The 14,174-nt window shown below is 37.7% G+C and overlaps 2 protein-coding genes across 5 annotated transcripts in view; one reads left to right on the top strand and one right to left on the bottom strand.

The window, feature by feature from the left end:
* The window catches only part of LOC143859729 (transcription factor TGA2.2-like), a 51,066-nt gene that overhangs the window by 14,472 nt on the left and 22,420 nt on the right, over positions 1-14,174 (top strand). For all 4 annotated transcript variants that reach the window (XM_077370385.1, XM_077370383.1, XM_077370384.1 and 1 more), the window contains 2 exons: positions 1,852-1,929; positions 2,044-2,103. In XM_077370385.1, the coding sequence (XP_077226500.1) occupies positions 1,852-1,929; positions 2,044-2,103 (138 nt within the window). The remainder of the gene's footprint in view (positions 1-1,851; positions 1,930-2,043; positions 2,104-14,174) is intronic.
* On the bottom strand, positions 11,037-11,782 carry LOC143859733 (uncharacterized). The gene is made up of 2 exons (XM_077370389.1): positions 11,459-11,782; positions 11,037-11,373 (listed from the first exon to the last, which is right to left on the bottom strand). Exons 1-2 carry the CDS (start codon positions 11,713-11,715, stop codon positions 11,136-11,138), a joined length of 495 nt encoding a protein of 164 aa, XP_077226504.1. The 5' UTR covers positions 11,716-11,782; the 3' UTR covers positions 11,037-11,135.

The raw sequence follows: 14,174 nt of genomic DNA, 5'->3' as shown, positions 1-14,174 counted from the left end.
GCGGAGGTAATAATGGATTGGAAGAAATCCATTGAGATTTTGTTTCGGTGGAGATGTAAATGAAAACATTTTGGTTGTTTTGTGTCGGTTTCGGTGGAAATTTAAAGCATGGGTACAAGGACCCCCACATGGAAAAAATGCTTGACTAATGCAGCTGGAGCAAATTCAATCCTCTATAATGTATTTATATGGATTTTTTTATGCTGTTGTTATTATGTTTACATGCAATGTTTTCAAAGGTGCTTCAAGTGCATGCCTCAAATCCCGCAAGGCAAAATATGCCCCACTGAAAAGGTGTTAAGTCTCTGGGGCTATGGCACAAAAAGGAGCCCGGAGTCGTGTGCCTTTCACTTAAGCATGAGCCTCATAGGCAAATGTACCTAGGGCGTCATTTTTGCGATCCGAGATACATAATTCTTTTTTATGTTTTTTCTTAAGTTAAACACTTTGATTCTTAAGTTTAGTTTTGGGGGTATTATTAAAACTTATTTCACAATCTAAAATCATTTATTTGATGATTTATGAGACTATTGAGGGTACAACGGGGCTTTACCTATAGCTTATTTTGCTGACTTCTACCCAACTGTTCAACGAAATCAAAATCCATCACTTCAGTCGATTTCTATCATTCAAACAAGCTATTCGACCATTCTACCAAAAAAAAAAAAAAACTGTTGGTCGTGGATTCATATATGATTGTGTACTCCTTCACTTGACATTTTGGGGGAAGACATTATTGCCAGTGATGAGTCCAAGTCCCTTTTTTCATATTTTTGCCTTAAGTTTATGGGTTATGTTTTGACTTCGCGTATTTATGTTTTTGATGTGGGAAATTGAGATTGCAATGTAAACTTGTTAATCTCTCCAGTCTATTTGTACTTCGTATTATTTGGTTGATAATTTGTTAATAATAGTTTAATTCTTTCTTTTTTTTAGTGTTCTGATGCCAAGGTTTTAAGTATCGGTTTTGGTTTCAGTTTTGGTTCTCGCAGAAATGGAAATGTTTTGGTTCCGGTTGGAAATTTCGTTGGAAATCCTATAAAGTCAAGGAAATATATGCAAATATAGAATTTAAAGTTGAAACTTTTTGAAATACGAGAATGATCACAAATACACACTTAAAACAATCACATAAGCAAGACAACTATCCATAATGGTTTAAAAACATTGAACACCTAGTGACATGCACCAATGCATGTCTGATAAGTTTGTATATACCAAATTTTACATGTAATTCATAAAAATATTTATACATAATATTTGGACCATATTTTGCATGTAATTCCTATAAATATAATTATTTAGTACTACATACTATACCACTATTACACTTATGATTTTAATTTATGCATTTTGTTCGTTTTGGTTTCTGTTTCGGTTGTTTCGTGTCGGTTTCGGTGGAAATTCAAAACCATACATGATGGTTGGATGATATTTGGCTGGAAATGATGCTTATGTTATTTTAAATATTTAAGTATATTTTTGATATTATTTATTTTTATCTAATTGTTTATTTAAATATTTAGAAAATTTGTTAGGAATGAAGCTCACGCCTCAAGAGGAAAAATGTCTAATTGTATGCCTTCGCCTCTGAAAACTGTGTGTACATGCTCATATGTACGTGTATATTTGTTTGAAGATGATTGATTGATTCCATGTCACTATATGCAGCCGTGCACTAGCAGTTGGATTAATTGTTCCATGCCGATCTTTTTCGAATCATTCTGAACTAATAGTTAAAATGGTTTTTCCTGAATGGCGTATTAGTTAATTTTTTGTTACTGATAAATTGGATTTTTGGTATTGAGATGAAATAATTGATATCTAATTGTTATCCTTCCCCATGCTCAGTTTGAAGCAGGTCAGTCTGCTATGGTGGTCGCTTCTGATTCCAGTGACAGATCAAAGGATAAGACAGGGGATCAGAAGGTTATGGTTCAGCTATAACTCTAACTACTTCTAGCTATCTTTTTTCTGAATGACAATTTAAGATATTTATTTATTAAACCATTAAAAAAAGATATTTATTTATATTTTTTGCAGACACTTCGTAGGCTTGCTCAAAATCGTGAAGCTGCGAGAAAAAGTCGATTGAGGAAGAAAGTGGGTTGTTTTACTATTGATATTGGTCCTTCCTGCTAATGTCTGTTTGCACCAATTATAATGTTTTTGGCATAAATTTTCAAGTATTACTCTTACTAATTGCAATTAGTGAAAAAAATGCATAGAATTGACTATAATTAGAAAATGTCGTATTGGCAATAAATCATTGAATGAGAACTACCAATATTGAATATCTCAAACAATCATTCACATATGTTATTGGGCATACCGTTTTATGTTTATTATTATATTTATAGTTCATATTTTCCCATTATGATTCATAAGTTAGGACATTATTGTGCAATTAATTAAATATTCAATAAATAACAGATTATCTAAGCAGAATAAACTGATGAGTTGATTTAATAAGGTTTTGTAATTCTCCTCATATAGTTGACCTCCCAACTTCTTAGAATTTTTTACTCCTGTTGTTTTCAGTTTAGTTGAAATCAAATAGGAATTACTTATATAAATGTCAAGATCATGGGTTCTGTGTCAATCTTTCTCGGATAAGGAAGCGTCCCCATGTTGGAAAGGATGGTCACGTGCGTCGAGGCACATCTATTAGCCACTAAAGGCGGTCTCTCTCTGTCTCTTTAAAAGAAAGCTTCAAGGCCTTCTTAAAAAAGAAGACAATATCAAGAAAGGTTTTCTCTCTGAAGTAAACCATTTCTTGAAAGACTTTGACAAACCATCCTCTCCCACCATGTCTGAATATGAAGGACCCCATACCAGGAAAAGAAAGGGTAACCAGGAATGTTCTTTCGAAGTTGGGGATCTTGAGCTGCTAAAGGAGTTGGAGTATGAAGAGCAAATGGCACTCCGAGGGAAATATCAATGGGATTTTGAAAAGGTGGTGGAAACAATTCAGAAAAGATGCAAGGGATAACATGGAAGAATTTTTAGTTTAACTGGGAAAAGAAATGTCAAGAATGCGTGCATTCCCGTCTATAAGCTCCCTCATTTCAAGGACGCCTTGGATGAGGAAAGGAATCTCTGTCGTCAGCGCTGGGAGGAGGAGAGGGCGGCCGAGATAGAAAGGCTGGAAAAAAATGTTGGTAAGTCCGGTAGTGGAATAAGGAGTCTCGTGACTCGTTGGATATGGAAGTTAGCCAGGAGGTTCGAAAGCACTTAGAAAAGGGAGAAGAAGTTAAAGATGATGGAAAAATTATCAAGGAAAGTTCAGGGGGTGCAGAGGAAAGCGGTTATTTCTCTGATGAATTTGACGAAATGATGGCAATAGGAGACATATTTTGGATAAGCTATGACAATGACTTCGAGGCGACAAAAAAGATGTTTGTGGCTATGGCGATGAGGGATTTGAAGGAAAAAAAGGGAGAAACAGAATGATAAGGATACCAGGAAGAGGATTGAGGAGGGGGGAGGGGGGGGGTCGACGACCCTGAAGTAACTGTTGTCCGGCCCCGCTCTTGTAAATAGTTAGTTTTTAGGTTTGTTGTGTTTGGGTTAGGTTTTTCTTGTTTTGTGTTCTTCAGAATAGGTGGGTTTTGGCATGCTCGGAGACAGATAGTTAGCGAAGTGGCTGAGGCCGTGGTGTTAAGACTTTATTACTACCGGTGATTAGAAGTTCGTTCTCATATTAAGGGGGTTGTAGTTTTGAAATGCGATCTTTTTGTACGAAGGAGGTTCGATAGGTGGTGGTATCTTCAGGGTGTTTCTGTATGGAGGGCGTGATGATTGTGGTCGTTGTGAGGGTGGTTGCTTAATTTACAGGGTGTTTCTTTTCTTAAGAGGATGGATTTCATTACTCTAGAGGAAGTACGTGAGCGAATGAGACGATGAAGATCTTCACCATGCTTCAATATCTTTGGCATTTTTGGGTACTGATCTTTCCTTGGAAGCTGTGAAGCATACGCTTGGAAGTTGATTCCCTTTAGCTTGATAGACTGTTTGGTCATTCGCTTCTGGTGATATCCTTCCTTAGAGCCTGTACTTGTCCTCAGGAAGTTGGGAGTGAAGAAACTCTATTGGTGGATTAGGAAGTTGGCTAGGTTTTAAACCCGTGTGTTCAAAGTTGCTGTGTTAGATCTGGCTGGATGAATTAGTGCTCCTTATCATGTTGTAATTAAGAGTACTTTCTATTTTGTTTCATCTCTAGGATCAAGAGTATGCTGTTGACCAATTATGCTATGTAAATGCAAGTTGGGACCTCTGGTCCCCAATGCAATTCTCATAGTATAAATATATACATTTTGTCAACTTTAAAAAAAGGTAATCTCTAGGGATTGTGGTGCTAAATTGGCTACCAAACATCATAAAAGTTACCAAAACAATATTTTTTCTACTTGGGACATCCTTGAGGATGCCAAGCGTGTGGCAACCAAACAGAGCCTAAGTGTCTCTGCTGGCTGTGACCCCAACTGTGGGACCTGATCCTGCGAGAGGGGCGCGACCCGCCTCTCTTTTGGTCTTTCGTACCCACGCGAATGGCGTGTGCTTTTGATTATTGATATGAATCATCTTTTCCGTGAACTTGGGATCACTAAAGCAATCCGAATTTCACGCAAAAGAGAATACCAGAGTCGCCACCTAGGTAAAGGGACCTAGGACCCACAAGTGACACTGCAATGATCTGCGATCCCAGAAGTCTAGGTCCGTTACCTGATTACGTGAATGGAAGGTATGATGGATTACCACCATATGCACCATTCTCGCCCGGTAATCCGGTCTTCAATTCCAAAAGTTAACTCTCTTAGATTTCTTTTAAAAAGCTCATTTAAATTCTTTTGATGTGCAAGCTACGGGACATACATCCTAGATGATCTAATTTCAATGTGATTCCTAGATGCATCTTTTGATTCTCTTGATTCAGTTTGGTTCAATCTATGTGAGAGTTTTCCTAAAATCTAATTTTGAGAAAATCCTAAGTGTTTTAATCAATTCAATTAAGGGTTCGAAAAATGATAAAAGAAAAAATAAAATAAAATCCTAAAACCCTACTAGAGTGTGTGTAGGGTCAACTTGAGCTAGGAATGCCATCAAAGTTGCCTACGTACCCAAGCCTCACTGGGATCAAAGTCGACGTAGTTCGGTGGCCTAAACTAAGCTACATGCCTAACTCATCTAAGACACCGATCTAGATTGGACAGACTGTTTCGACAGTTTTGAGAGAGATTAATTAGTTCAAGTTGATTATGTTTTATTATCCTAGGACTCCATCTAAGATGCTATATGATCCTATCTAAATGCAAGACACTCCCTAAACTAATGCAGGTAGGCCCTACATCCTAGGTTAACTAGGCTTGTCTTATAGGGAAAAAGGGGTTAACTAGTGAATCCTAATCTATAGCTCAGTTACTAATAATAGCAACCGGCCGTGATGAGGCTAGCTGGACTCTCAACTCTAGGACTCCCTAAGACCTAGAACTTAACGTAACGTAAGCGTTCCTAAATGGGTCTTTAAAGGCTCCTACGAGGTGGGGACCGTGATCCAACGGTTCCAGATTTGATCTGAGTTTGGGTTTGCCCAACCCAAGTTATTAAGTTGGTAATTCTCATCTTTTAAAGGGTTCCTATCACCTAGAAATCAAGGTTTTCTAAGGCTCTAAGGGTAACTTCACCAAGACTAGGATTTTGACCAATTTAGCAAGTTGTGAAGACTTTTAGTGAGTTTTAACAATTTTTATCTAAGCAACATGAGGATTATGATGTTTCTGGAATTTTTATTTATTTTAAGAATTTTATGTGATTTTTAATGATTTTTACAAATTTAAGCAATTTATTGGAGTTCTAAAGTAACTTATAGCAAAAATCATCCAAATCAATCCAAATTAACACTGGAACATGTTCATAATAATATCAAATCATAGTAGAAATTTCACACATTATTTCTGAAATTTATTATTTTTAATAGATTTATTTATGTTCCGACAGATTCAAATAAAAATCACTAAAAATATCAAAACATGCACAAAAATTCCAAAAAATTCATAATATGATTTTTCTGGGCCAATCCATCTTATTATAGAATTTTAGCTTCCAAGGAGTTCATTTGATAACATCTCCTTTATACATGTGGAAAATATTTGTTTTTCATTAAAAAATCCAAGAAAAATAATAAATAAACAATAAATCCTTTCCAAATTTTTGTATGATCTTCAAATATCAAAAGGCTACTGAGAACAAAATTTTGTCAAATTTTGAATTATTTTGACATGTAAACAAATTTTTATTCGCCAAATATCCTTTTTCTAGGTATTTTTTTAACGGATTTTTAAATCATCAAGATGAAAGAATCCTACTGAAATTTTTGGATTTCTAATGTTCTTTTAACTCAATTAAAACTCAGAAAATATAACCTTAGAAAAAATCCTTGGTTTTGAACTAGTTGCTTTGAAAATTGACTGAAAGACCAATTGAAACCCTAATTCGTTTAACATCCTATTTTCTACATGTAAAACAATTTTTCTTCCACCAAAATCAGTAATAATATGAATTGGCCCATCATAAATCATATTATGTTCATGCAAGACAATATCTCATGAATTCTCTACAAAAAATCATGGAAAAACAAGAAAAAGACACCCGTAAACATGTTACTAGTTCTACTCTAAAAAGGGTTTGAGTACTAACCTTTGATCGCTAATCCGAGGTCTCTAAGGCTTGTAATACGAGATATTCGCTTTGACATGCCTTTTGATACGCAAAGAGAAAACCCATATTGCCGAAAAGATGAGTTGCTTCGAATAATAGCCAAGATAAGATGAAGAAGATATGTTTCTTTCACTAAAATTCAAAGAGATATAGCCAATTCCTTCACAAAGAAGGGTAGATGAATTTCTTTAGGAGAGGGAATGGGCTGGATGAATTTCAAAGAGAGCCACAAAGGTTGGCTTGATCCATATTTGTAGAGAAAGCTTGGGCAAAAAAGTAAGAATAACAATTTCCCATGTGAGAGTTGCCATTTTAACTTTTTTTTTTTTTTTTTCTAATTCTCTCTATTGGCTTGCTTTTCCTTTTGTTTTCCAATTGTAATTGTTTCCAAATCCCATACGAAAGGCTATCTTAATGACCAAGGCATTCTGTTTTGCATTTCTAAATATTGTAGTTTCCAAAAAAAAAAAAAAACAATGCAAGATATCATGATGATTCCCGTTGAAAAAGCACTGGCCAACTTTAAAGTTCGTTTTTGACCTATTTAGTGGAAGAATCACGAAAAGTTGTAAACTATAAAGTTATAGCCCTTTGAGAGATCTTTCCAATGCATATTTACACTTCAAATTTGGCCAATCAGTTAAAGAGTTATGACAATTTTAGTGGGCTGAAATTTCCGTCCAAATGGCACTGCCTGATTTTAAAGGTCGTTTTTTGACTTATTTTGCTGAAGAATCACGAAAAGTTGTAAACTAGAAAGTTACGGCCCTTATCGAGATGTTTCCAACAAGTACAAGTACGAATTTTTTGGACGAGTGGCTAAAAAGTTATGGTCATTTTAGTGAGCTGAGCCTGTTAAGTCTTTCTTTATAAGTGAGGTAATTCACTTTAAACATAAAAATAGTGGTCTCCCAACCATTGTGGTCGAATTAAAGAAATGAGAGGGGGCCAGACCACATGGTGGGTCCCATATACATGGCCAAACCACTCTCCCCCTTAAGAAAAATCATTTTTGACCAAAATGACCTTGTTTGATCAACACACATAAAAAAGTGGCCAAAATGCCCTCAAACCGGAATGCCCCTCATGGGTAAAGTTAAAAATGAAATGGCAAGTAAGTGATGGGAATTTTCAAAAATAGAAAGTATTGAAACTAACTTAAAATGATGGACGACATCAAACAAGATCATTTGGAACTCCCTGGAAATACTCAAAATACCCTTCAGACACAAAATTTCCAAAAAAGATAGAAACCCTGAAAAATTCTAAAAATAACAGGTTTTCCAAAATACTTGAAATCATTCATGATCTCTCAGACAAACTTTCGGGATAATTTGGGAGACATAAGAAATGACCAAGCTACCCCTAAGATGCAGAAAATGATAAAACCGGGGAAAATCCTGAGAAATTCCAAAAATAGCAGATTTTCACACTTGATTGGAAACACAAGATATCATCATCTGGAGACTAAGGCTCTGTTCACTTGTTTTCCCGGGAAAAGAAAGGAAAGGAAAGGAAAGGAATCTGACGTGGCAAAATGGAAAGGAAAGGAAAAGAAACTGTGATTTTCCCACGCTTTCTCGCTGTTCACTTGCCCAGAAAGGGAGGGAAAATATGCAGGAAAGTTATTTTCTTGCTGTTCACTTGCCCAGAAAGCAAGGGAAAATATGGTTTCGAGGGTTTTGAGGGATTTGGGAAATGGGTTTCTCTCTGGAAAGAGGGAAGAAATGGAGTGGGATTTCAAATGTGGGCCAAGGGGGAACAGAGTCAAGAAATTGCACGAGTTTAGGTCTTAATTCATGTCTGCATTGTAGATAAGGTGCCAGCTTTTGCTCTTTTTGCCATTGGAGGTTCATTCACGTGGAAATACGGGTGGCATACTCTTTTGAAAATCTGTAATTTTTTCTACACCAAGTCAGATCCTTGAGAACCATTTGTACGAGCAAAAGTATAGTGTCTGCCAATACTATGCTCGCTCAAATGGGTGACCGTAAAACCCATTTTTCCACTAAAAAATGGGCATAAACTTTGTATTAAGCCCACTTTACGTACAAAGAAACAAAGCCCAGTGAAAAATAAAAAGGAGAAGATGAGGAGAAATTGTAATTTATATCGAGTAAATGGAAGAATATTACAAGAAGAAGATTAATGCAAGTTTAATCATGACTACTTTTGAAAAATTGCTATTAATGCTTCAGGATAGGTGATCATTGTTATTTTGTCGCTCTCGATCTTCAACCTTCATTATGTATGGTTTATTCTTCTCTGAAAACTGTTCCTGTATGCTCAAGGTCTCTCTAGAAGGGTGGATTTTGTAATAGGAGGGAGAGGAAGTGTAGAGAAGGAGTGCCTTTATCAACTATCAAGAGGTTCAACAAGAGATTTTCGTAAAAGGGTGTAAGTAAGAAATGTAGGGTGTACACAGTTTGATACAGGACTACCATCAGTAAATAAGTACTTTGATTAGAGAACTCCAATGAAGTATTTAGTGGATATAAAAAAATAAAACCAATGATAGACATTAAGAACAAAACAAGGTAAATCAGTCGATTCTTTAATCTTAGTGGAATGTTTTAATATTTCATCTCCAAGAATAAATCCGATGATCAAGATTCAGAACCAAAAAAATCAACCAGTCCATGCATACTTCAACCTTAATGGAGGACTGTGATGGTATATCTGAAACCTAAACAAATGGGCCATACCCAAAGGACCATTAAACTGGACAATATCATTAATGAATATCTTGCAAATAAAAAATATTCGAAAGAAAAAAGTATACATTCTATATCCCTTTTTGTCATTGTTAGAGGAATTGATGCAGAACTTTTGGGCATGATTCACCCATACAATCCATTATTCAAAGAATAAATCCTGATTGCGAACTAGTGGGTCTTGCTAGAACAGAGTGAGGGTGGCCTGCTGGATGTCAAGGGTACTTTGGTGGTTGAAAAGAGCACTTAAAATCCTTCCATTCATCTCTGACCTTTGGAAATTCATACAGGTAGTTCAATCATCTTCAAGCATTCTGTTCTACTCATTGAGGCATTTTAATCATTCTAGAAACTAAGAGGGTTTTAGTAATTCAACCAGATAACGATAAAAAGGGAATCCTAATATTTACAATTCCCAATTCTTCTTTTACCCAAACAACCTTGCTTTTATTCTTCTCCTTTTTCCCCACCCTTCCATTGCTGAAGCCATCTTGCTGTTGCTCACCACCACTTCAGCCATCACTGGCCCTTGTGGGGCTAAACCCCTCTGCAACAAAGGGTTCTCTCAACAGCCAAAAGCCTTTTTTCAAGAAGTCTCAGGGAAGCTTACAGTACACAAGTTATCATTCTAATCAACCATCAGACATTGCAGCTAGGTCTCCAGGTGCCTGCATTATTAGATGTCGCAGTGATGTCTTCTCGGCATCATCGTATAATATCATCACAGTCCTGGAAACTTCAACTTTTTTTAACAACCACATCATAATGGGGTGTAAAGAGACGCCAGATCTGGGCCATGTCTATCATTACCAAAGCTTCGAATTCCTTGCCCACAGACTCGTAAAGATGAACAGCTGCACTAAGAATAAACCTATCTGGTACTAGACGCCCATGAATCTGTTCAAAGAAAGAGATACCCATATCAACATGTCCATAGTCCATATAACCTCTCAGAAGACTTCGACAACATGCTAGATCAGGATTCAAACCAGCTAACTCAATTTCTCTATAAACTCTATCAGCATCACTAATTCAGTTTTTCTCTTTACATACCCAAACAACAGAGCTGGATATGCAGAACCTGCTGTAAACATCAACCATCTCCTCATGCATCCAGTCCATCAAGACCTTGCATTTGGAAATCAACAATTGGAACCTTCAGATATATTATAAGAAAATCCCAAGTGTGCAAACATGCATAGATAAATCACATATACTGTTGATGAAGAGGTGCCATCCCCTCAGGCCTTCCATAGTCCACACCATGGCTTCAATCAAATGGGCTGCTCGAGAAAAAAAAAAGAGTTTAGTGCATTAGAATAGTAACATATAACATACATAAATAGAGAATCACAGGAAAATGCTTCACCTGGAAAACCGTCCCTCAAATATATCTCTAGTCACAACCTCAAACATGTCCCGGAAAAGAATCACAGCAAAACCTTTTCCTGTTACAGGCCAAAATCATCTTTAAAAAAAAAATTAAACATTAGTTGAACCCATAATCTTAAAAATTAAACCTATAATCTTAAATCACATTTAAGTTGAATCAGAAACAACAAAATTATCATAAACTAAAACTAACCAATTATAAGAATCAAATCATCCAAAAAGAAATTAAACATTAGTTATAACATTTCCACCTAACTCATACATCCAAAATATAGTTCATATATAAACGGTTCAACCAAAAATAGATAAATTTCACATAGCCAAACGGCGCATACGGCGCAGAATGCGCCTCAACATTTCCACTCGGTCCATCTCGTCGAGAGAAAGGAAGGCCCTAGCTTCCTTGTGATGCCCGTGAAGGTACACATAAGCTTCAATAAGGTCACCTCTAACGAAACCATCAATGTTCAGCACTGCATCTTTGAGGCCAGGGAGGCTGTGTACCTCACTAGTAGAACTTTTGGCATCAGCAACCATTTTAATGCCCAGTCTGCATATAAAACCATAATGTGAGTAAACATACCTCATAAACAAGTGGGAAAAAAGTCTAAAATACTACTATCATAGGTACTAACCCCACACCAATGGCAAACCCCAAAAACCAAGGAACACTGTGGATGTCCTCTTCAAGCTTGTCTTGCAAATCCTCATGGCGCTTATCATATGCATTTAAGGCTGCTTCTGCCTCCTTCCTTGTGGCATAGGAGCGATAAGATGCTCCACTATACCTGTTCACTTGAAGGTGACAATCTGCCCAACTGTCGAATATGCCCACCTGCCGTCCCTTGGAAACGACATAAAACTTATCCTTCGCCATTACCTGGTACCACATAAACAACACATAATAGTTGCAATAACAAATGATAGATAAACAACATTTACTTAGATCTCAAGCTTCTGTTTTTCATTCAGAAGCTTTATAAGATAACTTGCAACTCCGATACATAATTTAGTCCATCAAACCCATACTAATTTAGTCCATCCAACCCATACCAACAAACCCATCAAACCCATACATAAGTTAGTCCATCAAACCCATCACATGGTTAGTTCAAATATAAACGGTTCAACAAAAAGACCCAACCACCAAAAAACATCGACCGAAAAAAGGAACTCATAACTGCATAGGCAAGCGCCGCATTATGCGCCCCAACATCGAAACGCAGTCCATATTGTCCAAAGAAAGGAATGCCTCAGCTTCCTTGTGACGCCCGTGTAGGTACACATAAGCATCAAGGAGGTCATCTCTGGGGAAACCACCAATGTTCAGCACCGCATCTTTCAAGTCAGGGAGGCTGTGCACCTCACCAGTAGAAATTATGGCATCAGCAACCCTATTAATGCTGGAAGACACAACTTGCAACTCCGATAGAAGTGCAGCATTAGGACGCTTCCTTGACTTCTTCCCACCAGTAGCAGAAGTTGGGCCCCTGATAGGAGAGGAGTCACTATAGCCCATGGATGCATCTACGGCAGGTGTAGATGAAGAAGGTCTAGCACGTGGACCTCACCAGTAGAAATTATGGCATCAGCAACCCTATTAATGCTGGAAGACACAACTTGCAACTCCGATAGAAGTGCAGCATTAGGACGCTTCCTTGACTTCTTCCCACCAGTAGCAGAAGTTAGGCCCCTGATAGGAGAGGAGTCACTATAGCCCATGGATGCATCTACGGCAGGTGTAGATGAAGAAGGTCTAGCACGTGGCGGAGTGCGGAGAAAGCTGTCGTCCATATCATCGACCCCAACCGGTAGGGTCGATGAAGAAGCAGCCGGTGTTTCCTGCGTCGCCTGAGTGGGGACCGCTCTCCTATCTCTCACCTCCTCTCCACGTGCGTAATCATCATCGCATACAGCTTTTATCTCTTCGTAGAGTGGATATCGTTTCGAAAAGAACCTCTGGTTTTCTGGATGCATCTGCAAACAATAATTGTCATTGTCATGAAGAGATGATTTAAACACGTAACTTATAAATGACTCGCAGTGATATACGATAAAAATTTATTACCTTCAAGTAATCATTCTTAACTTCTTCGTCAACCGATATCTTGAGATTAATAATGGAGTTCAGAGTCCTGTAGGTTGCCTTGAGTGTCTTTAACCGATTCTTGACATTATCTTTAGTCAAGGTCTTCTTCAGGACATCAGACACTTCATGCGCAACAGCATTGTAAGCGCACTTCTTGAACCCGGCACCAGTCTTTTGCCCTTCAGCTATTTGATTCTTAAGGGCTGCTAAAAGAACCCCATCCATAGCTCCATTCCACGCGACATTCGCCTTCTTTTCCGTCGTACCTGCAGTTGTTGCCATCTCGCCTGCAACTTTCCAAAAGCATTCATATAAAAAATATTCACTCAAAGAAGTATAGATAACCAGTACTAATGCAAACATAGAAGTAACATTAACCCATGAACCAATACTAATGCAAACATAGAAATTACATAAATCTCAAGAAAGCAAGGAATATAAGCTACGGTTCCAGCAAACTACACATCGAAATTGTGAAATCCACATCCAAACACAGGTGGTGTACAACTATTGCGACCATGTCATTTCCTAACGACGACGTGCTTCGAAATCATTCCACATTTGATTCATGATTGCGGTTCGAATGTTACGACCTTCCCTTACATCCTCGGCCCTGGTCATAGGAGGAGGAGGAACAGGTCCTTCTTCCTCCTCTTCCTCCTCAGCTACAAGCGATGCCAGCTCATCGTCAACATCCTGAATGTAGGAGTCGTCAGGCATCTCCCTCCTAATGTGTTTGTGGATGCAGCAACAGGCCAACACTATGTCGATCTGCTTGGAATATGAATACATGGGTGCTGAATTTAATATGCTGAATCGCTTCTTCAAGACACCAAAAGTTCGCTCGATTACATTCCTGGCTGAAGAATGCCTTTGATTATACAACTCCTCGGCTTTCCTAGGTCTGCGCCCTCTAATCTGATTGAGATGGTAACCAATACCTCGGATTGGAGTTATAAAATAGGACAGACACGGATACCCGGCATCACCAAGGTAAAACTTTCCTACAATCAAACAAAGGATTACAATTAAATTAGCTAAGTACTACAGAAACCGCATCAATACAAACAATCTAATAAGCTAATTATTACCTGGCAAAATGGGAATCCCGTTCGGCTTTGATATAGCAGATGCTAACACCCGTGAGTCCGATGCCGACCCCTCCCACCCACAAAGGACGTAGGTAAACTTTAGGTCAAAGTCGCAACAGGCTAACACATTTTGGGATGGGAAGTGCTTACGACAAATATATCTTTTTTGAA

Source organism: Tasmannia lanceolata, unplaced genomic scaffold, assembly GCF_043159265.1.
Source record: "Tasmannia lanceolata isolate RefF3 unplaced genomic scaffold, GAP_Taslan_0.1 ptg000036l, whole genome shotgun sequence".
In the NCBI taxonomy this organism is placed as follows: domain Eukaryota; kingdom Viridiplantae; phylum Streptophyta; class Magnoliopsida; order Canellales; family Winteraceae; genus Tasmannia; species Tasmannia lanceolata.
The sequence above is the reverse complement of the archived record's forward strand: the minus strand, read 5'-3'. Positions and strand labels throughout refer to the sequence as shown.

Bases quoted from the DNA above. Each gene is read 5' to 3' on its own strand.
- LOC143859733 (XM_077370389.1), bottom strand. From the start codon at position 11,715: ATGTGGTACCAGGTAATGGCGAAGGATAAGTTTTATGTCGTTTCCAAG. The intron at 11,374-11,458 runs GTTAGTACCTAT...TTTTATATGCAG, and splicing joins GGGTTTGCCATTGGTGTGGG to ACTGGGCATTAAAATGGTTG.